We start from the raw sequence: 20,605 nt of genomic DNA, 5'->3' as shown, positions 1-20,605 counted from the left end.
AATGTTCTTAAATTCTAAATCCAAATGTATATATGAATCAACAGGTTTCTACTGTTAAAATAAACCCAGATCAAATACAACCAAATACTAATTATTCCTAATTTTTCATTTGGCCTTTAGGAAATGCTGACTTGGCTGAATACATAAAGAGATTTGTGGCATAGAAAATTGTCTGCAATACAAATAACGGTCATTTGCATAAATTACATAAATATACAACTCGTCTAAACATCAACCCAACAATGTAAGATCTGTAAATTTGCTTTTGCAAATTTTTTGTTCTTCCCTCGCCGGGATTCGAATCCATGCTACTGAGATATCATGACCCCAATTCGCCTGCACTGTAGCCGTCCTGCTAGACCACAAGACTACCTGGGCTTCACAAAAATAAAGCTTTCGGTAGCTGTGTGTTACCTTTCCTCGTTTAAATCTAGCATCGTACTACAGTACATGATATATAAGGCATGGAGATGTTATTGTTACAGATCAGCTCAATATATATATAGTATGAAATGAATGTTTGTTCCTTCTATTGGATATTTTCTTTTCAATATCTATAAAATACTACATTACAGAAAAACTCAGAAAGGTATTGAATATTTTAATAATCGGATAAGCTAAATAAAACAACCAACAATATTTCATCTATCAAAAATCAACAAATTTATAAAAAACAATATCTAAATCCGAAACTATAAATGTTAATGTTACATTGCTACAATAACTATTATCTTTTAAATGTCTACTTATTATCATGTAATTATCATATGTATAAACTTTTTCACTCTTGAAGACTGGAGTATTAAAAGGGTAAAGGTTATTTAGCAAATATATATATAAGTTTGTGATATATTACAACTTTCATAAGGGATTTTAAGCTTACTTTAAATATGTTATTTGTTTTGGGAAATTTATTTTTATTATATAATGGTGGTTAAAACGTCCATTAATTTTTCAAAACCAGTGCAGGATTTATTGAGCATTTCTGGTAATTTGCTACTTTCAAATGATACCAGTGTATATTTTATATGAAAATTCAAAATGTTAAATTTGGATTTCTGAAATATATGCACCTTAAATTAAAAACATAGACATTGCCATTGTCTTTCAACAACAATAATGTGTTGCAAATAAGTTTATTTACTTTCTTATATAAGTGCATGTTTTGTGCATAAACTTTTGATCAAACTATAACAAAACCTTGATTTATAACATATATTATACTAAAAAAGAAAATAGCTAAAAAATACAAAAATTTCCACCAAAAAAATGAGAAAAACAAAAACTAACAAAAAACTAAATTCTAATTTGTAAGGTTTACTGATGTGAATTTATAAATATATGTGTAGTTACTTTATATTTCTATAAATTATGTGTATATACATATGTATACAAATTTGTATAAAAAACTATGATATGCTCAGGAAAGCACTTGAAATTGAATATACTAAAACTAATGATTAATAAGATATAAAATAAACATATTTCCCACACATAATAGCCCATGATTTCTATATCCAGGTAACTGTATTATGTAATTGGTATATTTCAGTCCATGAATCATCTTATCTGGATAAACAGACTGTCATTTGGACTTTGGACATTGTGAAGTAAATAATGAGAATTCAGAATGTTACTTAAATTTAAACAGACATGTAAAGATATCTTTAACTTGTTTTCAAATTGGTTAATAAATAAAATTTTCTACAGAGCCCCCTTTTTTGTACCATGTATTATCAGCAGTCCAAGTTTTCAATGAGTATTAAGTGATCAAAGTACCAATCAACATTTATTATGGAAGAACAATTGAGTTTTACAGTATGGTAAAAAAAAAAAAAATGACATTTATTAATTAGTTATGCTTCTGTATCAATACTTGCGTCAAATACTTCTTCAAAAGCATCCAAATCTCAATTGCTTGTATGAAACTTTGTAATTGCAGTCAAAGTTGATAAATATTTACAGCTTTACAACCAAGTGAAATTTTTAATGGAATAATACAAAATGTTCTACTTATTCATTGCAGGGCAAGAATCTTCAACTCTCTATATAGAACCCATGAGTTAATCTCTCACTAAATAAAATTTAGGTTTTGTAATTAACATTGGCACAAAAGATGGTTTTCACAAACAAACAACTATCTTGCGTCTCACATGCATAATTTCATTTAGTGCTGAATGCAATTTTTCATTAGACAAAAACAAAAACCTCAAAAACTGACACATACTTTCAATAAACAAAAAAATTAATCATTATTGCATCTGATAAACATTTTGGCAACTAGATATTTCTAGAACAAGTTTCACTCCTTATGCTATGAATTACATATTGGGGGAACTGTTTAAATCTATAACTACAATGCTCTGATTAACTATGGTTCTAACAGAATTTTTTTAATAAATCAATGTTTAACTGCTGTTAAAAAATATTTCAGATTCAATAAAATTGGTGCTTGCTGATATACAGTGTAACTATGACAATACAATAACCAAAATACATAAAAATGAAAGATATAAAAAAAATGTATGTGGGAACAACACTAATTAAATTACCATTAAAGTAGATCTAGACACAATTTTACCCTTTCAATAAAATAAAATTGAGAGAAGAAATGGGGAATGTATCAAAGCGACAACAACCCGACCATAGAGCAGACAATAGCCTAGGCCACCAACATTTTTGGGGGTTATTTTCTATAACTGTATTTCATTAGACCACCACAAGAAAGAGAATATACTAAAGTATTTTATTTCAGTCATACAAATGATGTATCCCCTTTAAATTGATGATTCAGCAATATATATATGATATGCTCACCAGCCTAGATCATGGCGGTCAGATTCTATTTGTGGAGGAAATCAGAGTAACATGAGAGAACCACAACAAAATAACTTTCCAACCATCCTTAATAATTCTCATGTTATAAAAGTGTAGTTTATCTTGCGTAAATCCCTTCCTAATTCATCCCAAATAATCATACTTTGTTAAGCATGTATTGTTAACTCCGTTACATCTGAAACATAACTTGTATTCTACATTTCAGGATGCATAAGAGATAGCCTGGGGAAGACTTCTGTTCATATGGTATGAAATTCAAAATGTCAGAAACAAACAGAGAAAAAGAACAATAAATAACCCCTCCCTTTTGAAGGGGTTGAACAAATAAAGTTTTAAAGTTTAAAAAATATGTATATGAAAGACCTTATAAGGAGAAAAACAACCAATAAAAAATATTGTAAATTAGTTATTATAAATAAATTATGAAAATGAGACTGTATATATATTTATCGTGATAATGATAAGAGGAATATTGGTGTCACATGATAACAGACTATAAATGTCACGTGATAAAAGTCTATACATGTCACATGATAACAGTTTATAATGGTCACATGGTAACAGTTTTTAAATGTCACATGATAACAGGCTATAGATGTCACATGGTCACCAGCTTGCATCTATTCTCTTTGCTGCCTGTTGTAAAAATGATGTATGGCTAGCATACAGGTTTATAGAACTATTACAGACCATCCACTGAACAGCCATTGCATCATCACCTAAAATACAAATGTTCCATGTAACTATCCATAAAAATAAAAACAAATTTTGCTAAATCATCTAAAAGATGGCAGGCATAACAAAATTTAAAATTCTAAAATAAGAATGGAAAAGAGATTAATATACAAAATGTACAAAGATTTTAAATCATATCTAAGAATACTAGAGTATGAAAAAGTATGAATAATTCTATCTATTATAGTGAGTTAGGAAGATTGCCTATAGAAATTATTTGTATCTATAGATGAGAATTAATGGTAATAGACATAATTGCAATATCGAAATCTGCGCTGCTTTAACTGGTGACATCAACCATAAATATTCTTTTTATAGTTGTGGCTAATGATATTTTCTATTATGACATCAAAATTTTTCCAGAAAGAACCTTTGTAATTTCCAGTAATGACAGACAAATAGATTTAAGGTTAATGCATGTTTCCTGTGTTCATAATCTATGTTATTTGTTGGCTATCTCAAAGATGTTTATATCAGTTCATTTTTTTTCTCCGCAAATATGCAACTTTGTGAAAATTGCAAAACTGTGCGTTTCAATTAAGAATTGAATGCTTCTTTTTGTAACTTTATTTGGGTGTAAAAGCTTTGGCCGAAGTACATTTTGTATGAAGCATGGAAGCGCTTCGTTCTAAAAATGTATGCACGCTCAACAATTTTACAACTCTATGAAGTTACAAAAAGAAGCATTCAATATATACTTATAATTACATTTTTTAGCTATGATCATGAAAACACAAATTTTATTTTTTTATTTAATTCACCTGTGCACTTTTTTGTGGAACCATGTGTTACCATGAATGATAAGTTTTATTGAGTAATGCAATTACTTAAGGAATAACATGTGATGTGCAGTTAGCCAATCAGAGAATAAAGTATTATAATGAAACATATATCTAATGTAACTATTATCTGATACAAATATTTGTATGATATTGTTCCTGAAATTGCAATAATAAATCTCAAAGGTCAGTCTCCAAAAAAAGCAGTACTAAAACATACACAATAATTTCTGAATTTACACTAAACTGTCATTTTCCTAATCTCCTGTAATTACCTGCATGTAAATTAAACTGTCCTACTTTGGTTCCATCGTCGTCATGGAAATGATATGCTGTAGTTTCCATCCAGGCGTTGTCTGTGTTTCTAGGGTCGTCTACATAACCCTCATATACCTGAAACAGAGGTAGAAATATAACCTATTGACACAAACTAAATTGTCTGTGTTTCTAGGGTCGTCTACGTAACCCTCATAGACCTGAAACAAAGGTAGAAATATATTCCATTGACACAAACTTTGTCTGTGTTTCTAGGGTCGTCTACATAACCCTCATAGACCTGTAACACAGAAGTGGTAGAAATATAACCTATTGGATCTAGATGTTCATTATCTTGTAATTTTTTTGTGTATGTATCATTTTTCGATGGATACCAATTTTCGTGGGTACAGGTGAACCACAAAATTAAATGTTCAACAAATGACATATCTTCTATAGGCTTGTATGCAAACTTTGGTAAAACCACGAAATTAAAGGTCTACGAACAAGTAAGATTTCATTATTACACATAAATAAATGAATCCAAAGTAAGTTATGGTTATACATTTAGATGTCTTTCTCGTCTTTTGCTTGCTGTCTTCTTGTGTAAACAAATAATCTAAAAGTTACCTTCTCCAAAAAATTATTTATACAAGTATTTTTTTTTACAACCCCTTAAATTCTAAATTGTGGGAAGTCATATAAACAATATTGTTCTGGTTTGCTTATAATTTTCAATTGAAACTTTTTAATTCAAGACCTAAACAAAAAAAAGTCTTACTAGTCACAAGTGTTAGGTAACTGTGCACGCCTTAGAATTGGCTCCCCTTAGATTTGTAAATGTTAAGTATTTTGAAGATTACACAAAAACGAGATTTTAATAGTACATGCAATAATAGTTATAGAACGATTTGTTAGAAAAGACAACTATTAAAATAACAGAAACTAAAACATTGATAGAGCAAAGTCAAGAGAAATTCCAGAGAAGAATTTATTTACTTAATTAAAAACTATGCCTGAATGTCTAAAGGACATAACTCTACCTCCAAAGTAATTACCAGCACAGGTAAATAATATAAAACAAACTTGTATAAATATGACCCCTGATTGACTGTTTGTACATCAATCTCTTCATCCATAGCTTACACGTTATATACAAATCAGGTACACCAGTCACTTTAGATGGTTAACTCTGTTTTCAATACAGATGTTTACAGTGAAAACGTTTTGCTCTTAATATCCCTCATGTCCCTTATGATGTTTTAAATAATAATTAAAAAAAAAACTGCACATTTAAAGTTTACCTCAGAATGCATATTATACTCTTCTTGAAAAAATAAATGTGTCTGGTTTACATTTGAAATGAATAGGAAGAAATTAATAATTAACTGTACATGAAATATGTTAGAAACTATTAGAATTTCGAAATATTTCACAAGTCTTAACAAACAGGTAAGAAGAAACTAGGTTAACAGAGGAATATATAAAATGCATAGACTTTTAAAGAAAAAGACAGAGGGTTACAAAGTTGAGTGTGAGCTTCAAATGGTAATAAAGATGTTATTATATGATATAAAGATCATAACATGAACACCAATGAAATTGAGTCCACCTTAATTCCTTTTGTAAAGAACTGTTTCATCGACTCGACAGCTTTGTTTTTCTCCTCCTGTGATATTTCCTTTGTACTGAGTGCTTCCTCGCCGAATTCTCTGAGGACCGTGTCAGTGACCACCTCTCCAGCATCGACTTTACCCTAAACAGAAACAATAAACAATGACTAACCTTGTCCCCGTGTGATAAGAAATCTTCTATTTTATCGTGCATCTCCTTCTTTTCTTCTTCTGACATTTCTAATGAATTCATAGCTTCTTCTCCAAATTCTTGCTTAATTGTAGCACTAACTAATGATCCTGGTTCTACCATACCCTAAACAAAAAAATTCTTTCATACAAATCTTGCAATTTTTTTTTTAGTTACATTGAAATTGAGCATTCAACCCATGTTAAAAATAAGAGTGTGTATTGTGTAAATTTAGAACTGTAAAAGTTGTGGTACCCAAATTTGTACTTGATATGAGTATTGCGTACAAGTTTCATAACATTTGAGACAAACTTAAGTTAGAGAATGAAAACAAAGAATCTGGCAATTTTTGTAAAGGGACATAACTCTAGACATTTAAAAGTGACACCACCAAAATTTAAACTTGATCTGTAACTGTGGTAAGTAGCATTGTGTATAAGTTTCATAACACTTGGTTGAGTCTAGGCAAATTAAATTTAGAGAATGGAAAGGAAAAATTAAGCATTTTTCCATTAGTAAAGGGGCATAACTCTAGAACAGTTAAAGTAATGCCACAAAAATTTAAATTTGATTTGTGTTTTATGTTAAATTGTGTGTAAGTTTCAGAATATTTGGTTGAGGCAAATTGAAAATAATAGATTTATATTCACATGGTAAATCCCAGTGTATTATAATAGATTTAACGTACACCTGGAATGGCCCATTCTCCGTTATCTCGTCTTTGAATTGACACAAACTCCATGACTGGTTTACCATCTTCTCCCTTCACAATCTCGTCATCATCAGTTCTTTTCCATCTGAAGTTAAAATACAAATGTAACTGAAATAATAGATATAGTCACTCAGATCACTTTTACAGAAACTGGGGACGAATCTATTGTCTGAGTGCATGTTGACCTTATCCATAAAGGGGCATTAGCTATAAGATATTAACAATAAAATTGCTTCATCCAGCACAGCTGGATAAGACTGCAGAGGTCCAACTCTTAACAGTTGGAGCAAAAATAGACACAATATTCACGCTTGATACAGGTCTGAATTTGAATGTAATTAAATATTTGACACTTAATAGGTGTCAGACACAGAATAACTGTAGTCAAAGAACTCAGAACTGGCTACGGTATATAATTTTAATTTATATTAAATTTTTCGCTGTTGTGCAACACACTATGCTGTTGCAAATTGACATCCCCCCACAAAAATTTTTAAGATTTTTGTGTGCAGTCGTATAAAATTAAATAAGACTGTTTTTTAGCTAAATTGAACAGCTGCATCATTATAGTAAAATGTTTGGTGACAGCCAAGGCTCCATGTTGAAGACAGTACTTTCAAGTATGTTTTTTCTTTTACGGACTGTTTCTTGGATGTAGAGTTGTCTCATTGGCACTCATACCACATCTTCTTATATCTTATGAGACATTTTATTATACATGTTAGTGGTTTACCTTGTGACTATTGGATCAGCTGCATGGTTAGGTCCCCAGCGTCCTAAACAACCTCTGTGCTTTAGACCTGTTCTTCCTACAGGGTTTCTGTAAATCAAATAGTAAATTATAATAAATATATACATATGTGTATATGTTTCACTTTTTTAATATGTAACAAACTAGAAAAAAGAAAATCAAAATAATATTTTCAAAATGTTTACAAATACAAAATGCTATTAAACATGTTAAATGAAACCATGGTAGCTACTGTAAATTTTCAAAACTTCTGTAATTGATAGCCCTTTTTTTTTACTTACTTACTAATTTGTATTTCTGTTAATATACTTAAAAGAAGTTTGCACATTTCTACCTCAGATCAAATAAATTAAACTAAATTGCAACTCAAAACATATTCTTGTACATTTTAAATATTTTCATACTTCTAATATTCATAAAGCCACTTGTAATTATGTTAAAATATTTAACAGCTAGTATGTAGAATGCATGATATCTTACAATGGCAGGCCATCCACAACTTCATATTTTCCTTCAAAGCTGACTCGACTAACTTTGCCATCAATTTCATTCCATTTGGTTATCTCCCCTTTCCCAGAACTTTAAAATAAAACAAAAACATGTACTGTCAATAAGATTGCAAATTAAAAATTCAACATTAGTTCATTTTGTAGTTAAATCCCCTTAATGTACAGATTTTTCTATTGAGTTAACACTGCGAAAAGTTTTAATTATGAATATTTTTGACTGAGCTGATGCTGCAAAAAGATGTATATTTCACTGATGAGCCTTATGTAGACAAAACGCGCATCTGGTGTAAATATAAAATTTTTAATCCTGGTATCTATGATCATGATGATGAGTTTATTTTCATGGTGTGTTTTTTTTCTTTCTCAGCAGTACAGGTTTAGAAATAAAACAAAAATAAATTGTCTTTTCGTCTGACAATACCAATATCTACCACATGTATTTGGTTTAGTTATATTCCCTAATTATCTTCTATATAGCTCCTGACTGATAAATCAATGAAAGAACACAACAGTGCAAACAATTAATATTCTCCCCAGTGCCTTAAAACACTGTTGTGCTCTTGTGCTATTTTGGAATTTTTTATAGAATAGCATATACGGTGCTATATGTGTACTACTATTTGAAAAATTTGTGGAGAACACTGGAGTAAGACCCATTTGTGGCCTTTGGCTGTTGTCTGCTCTATGGTAGGGTTGTTGTCGCTTTGACACATTCCCCATTTCCTTTCTCTATTTTACTAGTAAAATATGTAATGGAGTAATCACTGTTCTACAGTTATTAACCTTACTAAACTCATCAAAGCAGAGTTGTTTAATATCTTATTTGACACATTTACTACATGTACTATTGCAAGGACTTTTTTCGCTTCAAATAAGAGACAGCTTGGAACATAGATACATGTAGCATACCATATATCTGGATCTGCGTAATATGGCCCACTAAGTACTGTCTCTGTGGTGAAGGTTGTTGGACTATATTCTGGGAAGGGTACGTTCCATCTCACTTTATCATCAGGAACTTTAAATCTCTTTACATCTTTTGTACGGGGATAAATCTCACACCGTGCCTTACAGTGAAGTCCACCAAACGACATCTTACTTGGTTTAGTTTGCCCAATCTTGATACTTAGTCTTCTTACTCCGTTTGAGAATCCAATCATACGATTTCCATTCTACAAAAAGGGCAATAAAAATATTATTTTTACATGAACAATTGTTTCAGTTATATATATACATGTACATGTACACTTATTACAAGATACAGTTGCATGAAAGATTGAGATTTGGATAGTTTTTAGATTGAATGGTTTCCCTTCGTGGAGTTATTGATATTTAGTTTGGTAATTTGTATTTTAACTCTAAATAAACAGCTTCGTCAAGCTTAAGATGCAGCTGAATAGGACCACACAGGTCCAACCCTGAACAATTGGTCAAAAATGGTACCAATATTCAAGCTTCATATGGGTCTGAATTTTGTTTATTAAATATTTGACACATTTTAGGTTTCTAACATAGAATAAATGTAGTCAAAGAACTTGAAATTGGTTATATGATTTCTTGCTTTTGTGCAATGCTTTGTAAATCTGTTTTCAGATCTTTGAAAAGAATTAGCAAAAATAAATTGTGACCACCAATTTTTCTTTGGAAAATTGACAATTTCTTAAATCTTCAGGGGAAAAATGGAGAGAAGTATCTATTAAGAACCGTTAGAAAGACTGATAAAGATTTACAAATAATAACATATAGATACATCAGGGATCTCCATGGATGAAAATTGAACCATGGAGGAACTTTCACCATCAGAAATTGTATCTACGCCGTACGGTGTAGCGCGATCGAAAGTATTTCATTCCTCCACATAAGGATAGGTGAACATGCTAATTCATTGCTTATTTAAATTATATTTCTATGAATTTTCATTATAAATACTATATAGAAGTATATATATTTTCCATAATTGCCGTTTGTAACTATTCAAAGGACAAGCCCTCATGCCCCCTCCCTTTCCCTTAGAATGATCAATAGCTATCACAAAGGTCACCATGTAGTTTCTTGCTATTTTTGGTAATTGGTATGGGGGTTAAAAATCATGTGGAGCTTATTTTTCACGGACAGTGTCAAATTCAGAAGTCATGAAACCATTACCGGTATGGCTGATTTGCATCGTACGAGTTAAGTAAAAGGTAAAAAAAAGATTTGTATTTTTAACAAACGTTGTCAAATGAAAAGGTTTTTAATGACTTTATTTAGCAAATCGATGCTATGCAACATGCATCTTTCGAGTCTGAATAGAAACCGGAAACGCGGATGTATCATTTTCATTGTAAACTACGAAATGAATTCGGAATTACGATACGATATTTCTTTACAGGAAATATTAAAAGTTTATATTTTTTAACTTTTAAAGTAATTCTATATTATCGTTACAATACAGCAGTACTCAAGTTATTTGAAATGAAATAATAATTACTGTTTTACGTTTTATTCTGTAATTCTTAAAAAGGGGGATGCTGATTGCGTAAGTCAAAACAAGAGCATGTGTTCGACTTGTTAAAATTTGTAACTGGATTATTAATTAAAATATTTAATCTGAATTATCATAAGCATTTGCAGAAACTTAGTTAAATAATTCGACAAATGAATCGTCTATCTTCAGTTAATATTCTCCTTTCTGGTTTGTTGATCTTCCTGTACAAGCTCAGGTACAAGTGATTAGCGATTTTAATCCAGATATCCCTCAGGCGTGAGAACTGTATTGGATTATACTATAAAAAAAAAGCCTGAGGGTTATGCAATTACATGCATTTGATATAATTGCTACAAAAATGGTGTCAGGCTATAAAAACGACCACAGTTTTGAACGATGGCGGAAGACAATTGAAAGATGGCGCGAGTCATTTGACCATGGCGCAAGACATTTGAACGATGGCGGGGCCCCATCGTTAAACAGGTCATGGAGATCCCTGATACATGTATAGGAAGATGTGGTGTGAGTGCCAATGAGACAACTCTCCATCCAAATAACAATTTAAAAAGTAAACCATCATAGGTTAAAGTACGGCCTTCAACACGGAGCCTTGGCTCACACTGAACAACAAGCTATAAAGGGCCCCCAAATTACTAGTGTAAAACCATTCAAACGGGAAAACCAACAGTCTAATGTTCAGTCATATTTTTGAAGTACATTGTACATGTTATAAATTCACTATTGATAAGGTAGATAATATATATTTCAGAATAAGAAATACTTAGAAACATATTATACATGTACATGTTATATAGATAATTATATATATGAAAATTTATTATTAAAACTACATCATTTGTACAATATAAGTAAATGTTTAAAGTTAAAAGGATTTGATTAATCATTAAACTTTATGATACATACATGTACATGTTTATGACCTTCTGTTGGTGACCTTCTGCTGTTGTTTTTTTATTTGGTCGGGTTGTTGTTTCTTTCAGTCTTTGACACATTCCCCATTTCCATTCTCAATTTTATTATGTAAGTAAATTGAGGAATGTTCAGTACGGAAATAGAAAATTCATGTGTGCACTTGGTTATTGTACATGTATATACATGTACCATTTGAAACATACTTATGATCTCTATTTTTTCCCTTTCATATTATATGTTACTTGCTATTATTTTTTTCATATATATCTCATGTCCTACATGTACATGTGTTTCAGAAAACTAGAGGTTTGATTAATTCAGACTGTATTACATGTATAAGACGATGCCTCAAGTTCATATAAATTGAAATTATAAAAATATAAAATGCGAAATTTTTATATCAAAAGAAAAGTTGTGATTAATCAGATATTATGATAATCAATAAAATGTATGAAGGACTTAATAAACAATTATGCCTACTTAACATAATTCTCTCATTTTACATTTCATTACCCCTGTGCTGTTACAGAAATATAAAATATTTTAAATGTAGATAATGACTAATGTGAGAAAAATTACCATGGTGTATATTTATGAAGGAAATTTATACAATAATAAATAACTTGGTGTACTTATATTTACTTACAAAATGTAGAAGTCTTTAATGAAATATAATCAAAAGTTGCACACACACAAAATATTGAAAAAAATCTCAAACTTTAATTCTTGCATTTGAAATATTTATCACTTTGACTTTATAAATGATTAATATGGGGACAAAGTCCCCTATTACAGTAGAAAATTCAATAAATAAATGTTGAATTTTTGAATTTCCCTATCTGCGCAGAAATCTACTTCCGTTTGCTGTCATGTTTGCATGAGACTTTGAATAAAATGTATATTTATCAGTCTAAGAAAGACACTCAATAAAAATTCATTTTTTAAAAATTGTTTATTATAAAAAAGATGTCACATGTGCCTTATGACTTTGTTTACATTGAGTATGACGTCATAACGTCACAACTAAATCCCTAACAACAGAACCAAAATCGGTAAAAGTTACAGTATTTCAGTTTCTCTTTTTAACATGTTTAATTTTTTTTAAAACAAACATACAGACTTCGTCCCCCTCTCACAGGTAATGCCTGCCTCATATTAACTCAAAGAATTTTTTGCAACTAGTTTTAAACTAACACAAGTTTATTTTAAATTGTATATATATATATGAATGTTGTTTGTGCAGTATTTAGACCCTTCTACAAAGAAATTTGTTTTACATGCACACTTATAAAAATTGTGGTTTTAATCCAACTTTTGAACGTAGTTTTCAATTTAGACTTGTTTATATATATCTGGATAAAAAAAATATCATTTATTAATAATAAATGCAAACAATGAACAATCTCTTGTCATTCCAGACGATTATTAAGAATAAGTTGCCCTTGTTTCATTGAGGGGAAATCACATCATGGACTTACAGGACTTGAACTTCGAAGATATTTGCTTCATGAAATAAATGTTTTCCAGGAAAACCCACTAACTAATTAAACTTGTTCGGACACCTGTTGTTTGTTGAGAAATACTTTATTATAACTTTTTTCTTGGAAAAGTAATTCAACCCATTTTATATTCAACTTCTTATTTATCAGACCTACCAAGTGTATATCTACGACCAATACACAAACAGATAGAACGGCAACAGAAACTGATAACCAAAGCACGCCCTGTGAACAAGGTAAACAATTTGTCATTCACGTGACGTAAACTTCCGGAAAGACAACTCTAAATTCACTATTTATTCATGAGGCCCACCCGTGTTCTAAATCAGAGTGTGGATTCTTTTCTAAAAAAAACCAAAATATTTAAATATGCACATTAACTATCTAGAGGGAAAATAACTAAAACATCATGCAAAATTGACACAAAGTTTAGCTTTAAAACACCAGAGACATAAATTCATACATGGCTAACTTTGAAAATTTTATTCTAAAACCCAATTATTCGGTATTTGTTCAAACAGTTTGGATAATGCAATGACTCAATTAGTTTTCTTTAAACGAATAAACTGTCTTACACATATGCATAAATTGCAAAGCTGTCTCAAAATTTGCAGATTTAGTCAAAGAGCTAACACGATTTTGTACTGCTCTTGTTCAATTCTAGATGGAGATACTGTATACCATTTATCTACCTTAACGCTATGCTGTATAGGGGTGCAAAATTCGGAAACAAGTGCCTGTATTTAGTACATAACCTATCATGCTTATATTTTAACACTTTATTTGGCATTGCATGGCTTATATATCAAAAGAGAAAATCGTTGTGACAATATTCTCACCTTGAATCATTTACCCAAACATTAGAAATATACATAATGATAGCATAAAGCCCAAGCTATTAACAATTATTCAGTAAAAATATTAGATATGTTTAAATCATACATGTCTGAACTGTTGTTGGTGAGAGTTAATGTTTTACAATCCATGCATTAACGATATTACTTTTTTTTCATTTTTAAACAATGAACTTAAATGAGCATTTACCAATTGTTATAACTAAGTTTGTGCATTTATTGTCTATCGTCTTGCTTATAAATCTCTAACTTCAATGCTTAAACCATAACTTTGGGACGTACGGAAAAATTAGATAGTTTCTACACCATAGTTTGAATGCCTCGATCTAAGAAAACCAAAGTGGAAAGGGATTAATATAAGTTGCAAAACTTGTTTCCCAATCCACTATAAATAAATATGTTTAAACTGACTACAAACTAAAAAGAAAACCAAACCAGACCTTATAATAAGGGTGCACACGCTGAAATGTCTGACATGCTTTACTGACCATTTATTTTATATTGATGGTCCTTATATGGAACTTTACTACAAGTGTCACTTTAACTTAACATGATCCAAGAAAATGAGGTCAATGTTAGATAGACCAAATCGAAATAAATGTACACCTCACAATCACGCAATACGCGTGCACTATAGTTTGCCTATTGCTTTTAGTTTATAAGAAACGAACTTAATCAGAAACCTCAACATTGACCCGGCAATGTACAATGAATGAAAATAAGATTAAGTTTAGACCAAGGACTTTATATACTAACTTAGCATATAAAGTTCCTGTGCATACATGTATACGTCGTACGTACGTATACATTACAATCAATCTCTGCATTACATATATATATATATATAGTTGACCTATTGCTTATAGTATCTAAGAAACAAACTTTACCATGACAACTTTACATACTATTAAACCATGAAAATGAGGTCAAAGACAGATGATACCTGCAAGACAGGAATCTACATCTTACAATTCTTTCATACAACAAATATAGTTGACCTATTGCTTATAGTTTAAGAAAACAGACAACATACAATACAAAAAAAAATAACACTGAGCTATGAACCATGAAAATGAGACCGAGGTAAAATATCACCTGCGAGACATCTATAAATTATCATATAAATTCATCTATTACATATAATGTTAGAGAAAAAAATCAAAACACAAAAACTGTAACTACTGAACCACGCAATGAGGTGAAGGTCAAATGGAAACTGTTTGACGGACATGATGTCTATTGACCTAGCTTGCAAGTACGCTCATACTAACAATAGGCATCTTGTCAATCATAATAAGAAGAATTTAACTATGTTAACACATTTTTTTTTTGGCAAATAGACACTGAACCATGAAAATGAGGACGGTCAAGGACAATAGACATGCAAGTATGACAGACGGAACCTTCATAACACAAAAGGCATGTATATAAAGTTGACCTATTGCATATAGTATTCATTATATATTAGATAATATATGTATTAGAAAACCAAACCTCAAAAACTTAACTTTAACCATCATAAACATGTTAAACCATGAAAATGATGTCAAAGGCAATGTACGTATGACAGACGAAATTTTCATTACAAAAGGCATCTATACACAGAGCATCCAGGTCTTCCACCTTTTAAAATATGAAGCCTATAAGTAGTAAACGCCGCCAAGGCCGTCGACTTAGACGCCGCCGCCGGATCAATACCCCCTTATGTAACGAGCTTTAATTTCTGCAACAGAATTCTCATGCATGCTCGATAAAAAACAAAAGATATCAAAAAATTAAAATGCCTAGAAACAAAACTTACTGTCGTCCAACCAAGAATTGAACCTACAGCGTCTCGAACGTAACACCAAACAATAAATACTGCAGTCAACATTTATACACGATAGTTCCTGCACAAGCGTCGACTTCGGTGTATCTACACATAAAACTACAATTATATTTATTCTAATGTCACTGGAAACATAGTCAGATTAATAACTACACACATACACATTTAAATCATATGATAAATTTAATCTTTTAGTTCAACTGAAAACAATTTAATATTTAAACAATATTGATTTCCGTCGGTTTAAATAGTTCGAACAACACATTGTGTTGTATATGGTATGTCCGCTGGAAAATAACCTAGTTATTCACCCCACTACTGCGTTGTTGTCCTATTCGACAAAAGTTATAAGTGTTAATATCATATGAAATTTAGATATCGAGTTTAAAGAAGAATTTTCTAAAATGAATATTTTTCTAAAGTTCGAGAGCCTTAACAAATATCCAGTACATGTACACAAGCCTAAAACTGTTTTGTTGGTGTCTTTAGGTTCTGCTATATGAGCTATTTTTATATTTTTTATGGTTGAAAACAGTATGTAAATCTCCGGTGTATCGTTTGTGTTGTCGGTTTGCTGTCCTTTTTACCTCATATATACTGTTAAAAAATATGATTTAAAAGATTGCCATAGTATTTGATAGTTTTAACACTGCAAGTTTGTCAATTTTGATCAAGTAGGTTTGGGGTTTTAAAAAAAACACCTCATTTCTTCTTCTGATCGTTTGCCTCTACACTTGAATACCAGTCTCCTCAACAAATCTGGTGGTCTCCTGTAGGGCATCCATTGGTCCGTATGGCTTCTCTTTGAGTGGTGTTTCTGAGTGCCATATTTTATCTCTCAATGCTTAATGGATCTTGCATGACGGTAAGAGGTATGCCGTTTCCTGCTCTGCTTCTCCACAAGATCACATTGGAGATGGAACAACTTTAATGACGGTTAGAGGTATGCCGTTTCCTGCTCTGCTTCTCCACAAGAACACATTGGAGATGGAACAACTTTAATGACGGTAAGATGTATGCCGTTTCCTGCTTTGCTTCTCCACAAGAACACATTGGAGATGTAACAACTTTAATGACGGTAAGAGGTATGCCGTTTCCTGCTCTGCTTCTCCACAAGAACACATTGGAGATGGAACAACTTTAATGACGGTAAGAGGTATGCCGTTTTCTGCTCTGCTTCTCCACAAGAACACATTGGAGATGGAACAACTTTAATGACGGTAAGAGGTATGCCGTTTCCTGCTCTGCTTCTCCACAAGAACACATTGGAGATGGAACAACTTTAATGACGGTAAGAGGTATGCCGTTTTCTGCTCTGCTTCTCCACAAGAACACATTGGAGATGGAACAACTTTAATGACGGTAAGAGGTATGCCGTTTCCTGCTCTGCTTCTCCACAAGAACACATTGAAGATGGAACAACTTTAATGACTTTGTGTAGATGTTAGTTTAGTCTGCTGTGTCCTGTGCTCAGTCTTATTTTTCGTTCATTTTTTTAAAATAAATTAGGCCGTTAGTTTTCTCCTTTGAATTGTTTTACATTGTCTTATCGGTGCCTTTTATAGCTGACTATATGCGGTATGGGCTTTGCTCATTGTTGGAGGCCGTACGGTGACCTATAATTGTTAATGTATGTGTCATTTTGGTCTTTTGTGGATAGCTGTCTCATTGGCAATCATACCACATCTTCTTTTTTATATTAATATGGTGATTTGTTCAGATCTTGTTGCTGTGGAGTACTAGTATTGAACAGAGATTTCTGATAGTCTTCATCTCTGCTAATTTATCAGCTTGTCCATTACCCCAAACTCCACAGGGTGAAGGGATCCATTGAATAATACTGTTGTCAAACGTTTTATGTTGTGTAAAGCTCGTTGGAGTTGAGGTAGCTTGTCGTTCTTCAAAGCTTGTAGGACAGATAGGGCGTCAGTCAGGAATACTATTTGGGTTGTGTATTCAATTTTGTTTTTGATGGAGAGTGCAGCATGAGTAAGGGCTTCTTCATCAGCTTCGTATTTTGAACAATGTAGGCCTGTTGTTATTGCCTCGGATTGTTGATCTCCAATTGGGTACTTAATGTATATACCAGCCCCTCCTTTTGTTGTGGCATTTGTGACTGACCTATCTGTATATACTCTCACCCAGGTTTCTGAAGGGCACTCCTCTTCAAGCATACCAATTGTTAGTGTTTTCTTAGCATTGCTAGTCTGTTCATCTTTGGTAGTAATGAGCGGAACTGAGGTCTGGATGGTGACATTTCCAAGTTTATCTTCACACGGATTTTTATTCATTGTGAAAGCTATGGGTTCGATATTTTAGGAAGAGCTTCCTGGTGTTTTCTTTGTAAGACTCTTGTCTCTAATGTAAAGCTGGATCTTTTGAGTCTGCCTGATGAGAGTTGTTTCAATCTGGTATTCATTGGTAGGTCTTGTGAACACTGATATTTGGTAGCCTGTATCTTGGCTTTACACTCCCTTCTCTTGCATAATGGTGGATTGTTTGTTATATCCTCCATACTTTTTTATAGGTGCGGTTTTCATAGCACCTGTGATGATACGTAGTTCCTGATTCTGAACTTTGTCTAATGTCTGATGGTGGGACTTGGCTGTACTAGTCATCCAACATGTCCAAGCGCTAGATCCGTATTCAAGGTGTGGTCGTACATTTCCTTGGTAGACATATTTCAAGATTTTTTCATTTGCACCCTATCTTGTTCCTGCAAATTTCCTCATTATGTTCTCCTAGCGTCATTCTTTTGTCAAAAGTTACCCCAAGGTATGTTTGTTGGTCTTCCATTTTAAGTGAAGTACATTGTATCATCCAAAATCAGTTTTACAGATTGGGTTTTTGGAGGGAGTGTGAAGCGTGTTCAGGTTTTTTCCCTGTTGATTGTAACATAACACTGCCAAGTAATTTTCTATATAAATGTATTTCATTTCTAAATAGTTGTTTTATTTATTTCTTTGATTGTATGCGATTGTATTTTATAATTTACCTCTTGTTTCACATGTCAATGTGACTGAGTGTTTTTGAAATATAGCATATTGTATTGTATTGTATTGCTAAGACCATGCATGTGACTATCATATTTAAAGCTGCTTGTATTCTGTTATTAGCTGTATATGCATACTCTTCTGAGCACCAGAGAACAAGATCGTATGCAAAAAGTGCTGATTGTAACCCTTTTGGTAGCTCTGGTACTAGGTCGTTCACTAAGAGTATGAATAGAGTTGTTGGTAATACTCCTCCTTGTGGGATCCCTTGTTTTAAGAGTACTTTCTGTCCACATTGCCAATCTAGAAGCACTCTGGCTCTTCTATTGTACAAGTAAGATTTGGCCAATTTGTACATTCTTTCACTAATGCTATATCGAAGCATTTTTGCACAAAGTCCATCTTTCCATACCTTATCAAATGCTCTTTAAAGATTTACAAAGACAGCCAACGTTACTTTCTTTGATTGGAAGGCATCTTCTACTACCTGCGATAGATTTGTAGTCTTGTCTTCTGTGCTTTTGTTTGGTCTAAACCAGCTTGTTCATGTCAAATGATGTTCTCTTGACTCCAAGTATGTGTGCATGTGCTTGTTTATTATACGCACCAATAATTTACAACAGCTGCTTGTTAGGCTTATAGGACGATAATTTGAGGCTTTTGACTTGTTCTTTCCCTTTTTTAGTATCAGCATCATTATTGCTTCATTCCAGCATTGTGGGACTTGACCTTGTCTCCAGCTAAGATTGAATATGTCCAGTAAAGTATTCAGTGATGAGTTCCCTAGGTGTTGTATCATCTCATTTGTGATGTTATCTGGACCTGGAGACTTTTTCTTCTTCAGCTTTCTTATAGATTGTTTCATCTCAGACATTGTGATGTCAGTCTGCATGATCTCATGTGCTGGTGTTTTCTGTCTTTCTCTAATTTCTGTTCTTATCTCTTGTTTACGTGCTAACCAATACAGTACAGACTGACCACACCATATACAAACAGTTTATAACTAACCATTCCGGTTAAGGACCACATAATACAGACTGACCACAAAATTTTAGGAACAATTCCATACAGAGACTTTAAGCTGACCATTTAAGCTGTATAATCTGTGACTGACCAGAATATACCTTTAACACAAAACACTTGTGTATAATATTCTTTATTGCTTCAATTAACATTATCTATTTAGATGATGATTGTACATGTAATTGCTCAACTTTGTAGTAGCACTATGTATTTATCAATGTCCTTCATGGGCTTATAAATGGGCAATACAAAATTCTTTTTATTCTTTGCTATATACAACAACATAAAAGAAAGAAATTAAATACCATAAAACATAAAAATAATTTTATTGAGGTAAAACATAAATCCTGTCCTAAAATTGGTACTCTGAATAAAACAATAAATTATAATGTAAACAGATTCATATAAATGTTCCCTAAAAAGAATAGTATGACATGTCATGCTGTATTTAGTGGTTGTCTTTAAGAAAAAGAGAAATAATAATTAAACCATAAACACATAAAAGAATAGCTTTTTTAAGTCCTCTACCAATGCATAGATTTTACCTTTCCGAGAACACTAGCCCTATTTCTTAATTATCATTTCAAATATATTATAAAAAGATATGTAAATATGAGATATGTTTA

General features: G+C 31.8%; 1 protein-coding gene across 2 annotated transcripts; it reads right to left on the bottom strand.

Moving 5' to 3' along the window:
* Positions 1-586: 586 nt before the first annotated feature.
* LOC134699214 (ADP-ribose pyrophosphatase, mitochondrial-like) lies at positions 587-16,085 on the bottom strand. Of its 2 annotated transcripts, none has more exons than XM_063560823.1 (8): positions 15,937-16,085; positions 9,292-9,554; positions 8,354-8,452; positions 7,856-7,942; positions 7,099-7,207; positions 6,393-6,536; positions 4,628-4,745; positions 587-3,557 (listed from the first exon to the last, which is right to left on the bottom strand). In XM_063560823.1, the coding sequence occupies exons 1-8, from the start codon at positions 16,006-16,008 to the stop codon at positions 3,445-3,447; spliced, it is 1,005 nt and encodes a 334-aa protein (XP_063416893.1). In that variant the 5' UTR covers positions 16,009-16,085; the 3' UTR covers positions 587-3,444. The 2 variants fall into 2 exon arrangements, with proteins under 2 accessions (XP_063416893.1, XP_063416892.1); XM_063560822.1 differs by lacking the exon at positions 15,937-16,085 and adding an exon at positions 13,438-13,553.
* Positions 16,086-20,605: the final 4,520 nt, after the last annotated feature.

The sequence above is a fragment of the Mytilus trossulus genome, unplaced genomic scaffold (genome assembly GCF_036588685.1).
Source record: "Mytilus trossulus isolate FHL-02 unplaced genomic scaffold, PNRI_Mtr1.1.1.hap1 h1tg000050l__unscaffolded, whole genome shotgun sequence".
Taxonomy (NCBI): Eukaryota; Metazoa; Mollusca; class Bivalvia; order Mytilida; family Mytilidae; genus Mytilus; species Mytilus trossulus.
The sequence above is the reverse complement of the archived record's forward strand: the minus strand, read 5'-3'. Positions and strand labels throughout refer to the sequence as shown.